Source organism: Octopus bimaculoides, chromosome 14, assembly GCF_001194135.2.
Source record: "Octopus bimaculoides isolate UCB-OBI-ISO-001 chromosome 14, ASM119413v2, whole genome shotgun sequence".
NCBI lineage: Eukaryota > Metazoa > Mollusca > Cephalopoda > Octopoda > Octopodidae > Octopus > Octopus bimaculoides.
This window is the reverse complement of record NC_068994.1, coordinates 34,322,451-34,327,605: the sequence shown is the minus strand read 5'-3', so window position 1 is coordinate 34,327,605 and position 5,155 is coordinate 34,322,451. Positions and strand designations below refer to the sequence as shown.

The 5,155-nt window shown below is 31.2% G+C and overlaps 1 protein-coding gene across 4 annotated transcripts in view; it reads left to right on the top strand.

The window, feature by feature from the left end:
• LOC106875085 (protocadherin beta-2) overlaps nt 1-5,155 on the top strand; it is a 218,998-nt gene that overhangs the window by 165,365 nt on the left and 48,478 nt on the right. For all 4 annotated transcript variants that reach the window (XR_008265544.1, XR_008265545.1, XM_052973094.1 and 1 more), the window contains exon 2: nt 1,791-4,272. Coding sequence is in view for 2 of the 4 variants with exons in the window: in XM_052973094.1 (XP_052829054.1) it covers nt 1,873-4,272 (2,400 nt within the window). In the remaining 2 variants the exon portion in view is untranslated. The remainder of the gene's footprint in view (nt 1-1,790; nt 4,273-5,155) is intronic.

Below are 5,155 nucleotides of genomic sequence, written 5' to 3'. Positions count from 1 at the left end.
TATATATATATATATATATATATATATATATATATATATATATATGTATGTATGTATGTATATATGTGTACATATATATATATGTATATATATATGTATGTATATATGTATATGTGTGTGTATATATATGTATGCATGCATATATATGTTCATACATATGTATATATATATATATATATATATATGCATATATATGTACATGTGTATATGTATATACATATGTATATATATTTACATAAATACATACATATATGTATACATATATATATATATATATACGCATGTATATATATCATACACACATATATATACATACACGTATATTTATATACATATACTTATATATATGGATATATATATATATATTATGCGTATATATATATATATATATATATATATATATATATATATATATATATATATATATATATATGTATGTATATACGTATATATTACATATTTATGTATATATATGCGTATATATGGATGTATATATATATAATGTGCAATATATATTTTCTTTTGGTTGTGTAATCTATATAAGTTTTTGACTCAACCCCCATAACAATAATTTTATTTGTTTTTCCTTGTTAATTATTATCATTTGTTTATGTGATGTGTGTATGTATGCATGTGTGTGAATGTGTGTGTGTGTGTGTGTGTGTGTGTGTGTGTGTGTAAGTGTGTGTGTGTGTGTGTTTGTATGTATCTTTTTTACCATTTAGAATGAGCTGTCATTAAATTGTCACTATCACAAGTTTTAATATCATTTTATATTTCTCTGCTAAGTTTATATATATATGTGTTTGTGTGTGTGTGTACATATCTATCTATTTATCTGTCTGTCTGTCTGTCTGTCTCTCTCTCTCTATACTTATACATATATACACACATGCATACGCACACATGCATGCGCGCACACACACGCACGCACACATACACACACACGCGCACGCACACACACACGCACGCACACACACACACACACCTTGTAAAGTAGTTTTTAGAAGGCGCTGGAGAAAATTTCACGGTGGTTATTTATATTTTAGAATTAATTCTTTCATTCTTTCATTCTTTCTGTTTTCTTTCATATTGAGTTCCTTTTATTATCATTCTTATTTTAATATTGCGTTGTTCTTTTTTAAATTTAAGATTTTCATTTTATATATTTTTAGCTAGAAACAAGTTAAATGCAATTTCATGCCTGAATATCAGGAACTTGAAAATAAACTTGATAGTACAGGAAAACAGTGAACGACAAGGGAAAATATGTTTACAGAAAAAAAAAAAAAGAAAGAAACTGTATTTATCTTTTTTTTAAAAATTACATTGTTTCGAAAAATACCAGCAGAAATAGAGTTCTTTTGATAAAATTAAAAATTTTAAAGAAATAAATATTATGTAAAAATGTCAAAATAGTTTATTTCTTCAATCATTTATTTATAGATTCATTTATTTTCATTATTATCATTATTCTCATTATCATCATCATCATCATCGTCATCATCATCATCATCATCATCATCATAATCTTCTTCTTCTTCTTCTTCTTATTATTATTATTAGTAGTAGTAGTAGTAATAGTGAGCAACACAGAAAGTTTTTAAAAAATTAAAATTGAAATGAAGGAAAATATATTCCGGTACAAAAAAATATTTGAAGAAAGAAAGAAGCTGAATTTTAATATGTATTGTAATTTTATTTCGTCTTTTATTATTATTATTATTATTATTATTATTATTATTTTAATTTTATTTTTATTTATTTATTTATTTATTGTTTACTTTCAGATCAGGCATCCATGCGAAATCTAAAACAGTCCTTGTTGGAATTTATGTCAATGTTTTTGTGACATTATTTCCGGATAAGAACATGCTGATAAAAATCTATGCATTTCTCTTTTTGCTGCAGGCATCTTTATGCATAGATTTAACATATTATGTGGAAGAAGGTCAGAACCCCGGGAGTTATATTGGTGATATTGCTGCCGACACACATTTAGTGAATGGTGTTCCTTTGAAGGATCACAGTTTGTTTTGGTTTCAACAGCTCCAGAAAGGAAATGAGAGCAGCTCAAAGTTATTTAATATTTCCAAAAGTGGGAAACTTTATACTGCTCAGATATTAGATGCTGAGTCCCTTTGTAAATACAACACTGAATGTTTCAGGATGGTCGAAGTGGCTGTGAGAAATAGGGAATCGTTTGTGAAGATTTTAGAAATTAAAATTATTATAAAAGATGTTAACGATAACAGACCAGACTTTCAGAGCAAAGAATTTCATTTGGAATTTACAGAAAGTGATATGAAGGGTACGACGAAATTTATTCCAAATGCCATTGACAGAGATGTTGGCATTTTGAATTCTCAGTTGAAATATCGGCTGAGAAAGGAAATGTCGGAGCCATTTACATTGTCTGTTTCTAGGAAACACGATGGTTCTACAGAACTCGGAATCGTTTTGGAAGAGAAACTAGATAGAGAGCTTAAAGATTCTTATCATGTACAGGTGGTTGCCAATGACGGTGGGCTGCCCTGCGTATTAGATGTTTCTATATCAGTCGCTGATATTAATGATAACAGACCAGTTTTTAGCCAGAATATCTATAACATTACAGTAAACAACGGCCACTTGATATATATACCTGTAGTTATACTGTCGGCAAAAGACTTGGATTCCGGGAAAAATGGACGAATATCGTATTATTTCAGCACCAAGTCATCAGCTCTGGACATATCTTATTTTGAGCTGAATAAAACATCAGGAGAACTTTTTTTACATCAAAAGTTCTTCACAGAACCTAAGAAAAGTTACAAGCTGTTGATTGAGGCTCGTGACGAGGGTATACCACCACTCAGTTCAACAGCTATAGTACTTGTTAATGTCATCAACCAACAAAACAATGCTCCTGATATAGATATTAACTTCATTTCTCTTACTACCAATGATGTCGCCTCTATTTTTGAAGGAGTCAAAGTTAACAGCTTTATTGCTTATGTCAAGGTTACAGACAATGATATTGGTCAGAATGGAGAAGTGACTTGTGAACTCGAGCACGATAAACTCCAACTTCAAAGTCTAGGAAAGATGAAATATAAAATTGTCATAAAAAGCCACATTGATCGAGAAATTGATAATTTTTTACATTTTACGATTACATGCCAAGACAACGGGACTCCTCCTTTGCGAACAACTAAGAATTTTTCCATCCAAGTAATGGATGTCAATGACGTACATCCACAGTTTACCAAGGATACATTTAAATTTTTAATTTTCGAAAATGAAGAACCTAATTTTCCCATTGGTTTTATAAATGCCACAGATCCAGACCTCGATTCTGGCAGTGAACTGACATATTCTTTGTTGAACAACCAAGGCTATCTTCTTCCATTTGAAATATCTAATTTTGGTTTCATCTCCACCACTCAGTCACTGGACAGGGAGCAACAAGACGTTTATAAATTTAAAGTTTTAGTCAAAGACAACGGGACTCCTTCGTTGAACAACACAGCAAATGTTGTGGTTGAAGTCATTGATAAAAACGACAACGCACCATATTTTACATTTCCCAGTGTGGATCCTTTCAATCTAGATGTCCATTATCATCCACAGGGTAAGAATGACATTACAGCACTAAGAGCCTCTGATAGAGACAGTCATGTCAATGCTTTCCTCCAATATGAAATACTTGGAGGAAATGACAAACAATTATTTGCTGTGAACCTTTACACGGGAGTTTTGTCTTTCTCCCGTCCAGTTTATCAAAACGATGCAGGATCGTATAACCTCCAGTTTGTAGTCAAAGACAGCGGTGCACCAGTTTTATCAGCAACCAGCACCCTTTCTTTAACCCTTACAGTAAGCAACAAAACATCAAAGATGTTTACTGCAGTTCACAAACAGTCTGATGATAAAATACACATCAATTTACTGATTATTATGTTAGTAGCAACAGTAATAGTAGCTTTGGTAGTAGTCATATCAATAACTGTATGTATTGTTCGAAGAAACAATCTCAGAAATAATCAATACACTAGCGGAGTTGATGGTTCTAAACTATTTAGTCAAAATAATCTGTCAGAATATATTTGCGGGCAAGTGGTGCCACAATATGATGTGCCAGTGACTGTTGTATCGGAACAGGAGCATAACAGAAGTTCACAAAGTACACTACTGCGACAAGATCCTCAGTTAGTAAAAAAATCTGGACAAAGCTGGAAAATACCTCCTCCAGGAACACAATTACCAAATACCATGCAGGTGGCAGCACAGGTAAGTGATAATGATAATAATTATTATAAGAAATTTATAAACTTTCGAGAAAAAGCGAAATAATTCAATTTTTTTTTTTTAGTGTGTGCGTGAGGTGGGGATAATGGTTCTCGAAGCGTATCACATATAGCTATAATAAATAGCATATAAATGTTGAATTGAAAAATGTTTTTGGATAGAAAAGTCGAAACCTTCGACTTTTTTCTACCGAAAAAGGATTTTTCTACCCATTATTTACATGCAGTTGTTTATAGCTGTATGTGATGTGTTTCGAGAACCTTTATTCCCAAACAAAGATTCATAATGCTCGTTTTCGTAAACATTTCCTTGTTATTTTCTCATGGCAATCTCTAGATGTTATATATATATATTGAATTAATTACTAAGATTTTAAATGATATTTGCGCGAATTTGAGACGGTAAAGAGCAAATGATAAATGAGTCATTACCAGACCGATTCAAATCAAATCAAGAATCTGTCTCGATTCACCTCATCAAAATCAATAGTTGGAACTCGCCACGAAGCCCGTTATTATTTTTGGTGCTTTTCTTTTTTCTGTCTCAGTTTGGTAATGATATATTTATTTCTAAAATGACGGTGTGTGTGTCTGTGTGTGTGCGTATAATTTTTTTATAAGCTGAAAGCTTATAAGCGATCACCTTCCATTAACAAAGTCAAATAGTCTAGTATAAGCCCTCGACAGAAAAAGTAGGGTTTGCCATTTTTTCCCGCCGAGGGCTTATATGCCCCAATATTAGACTATTTAACTTAGCCAATGCACAGTGATCGCTTATAAGCTTTAAGACTATAAGATATATATACACACACACACATGTATATATATGAATGTATATATATATGTATATATATATATATATATAT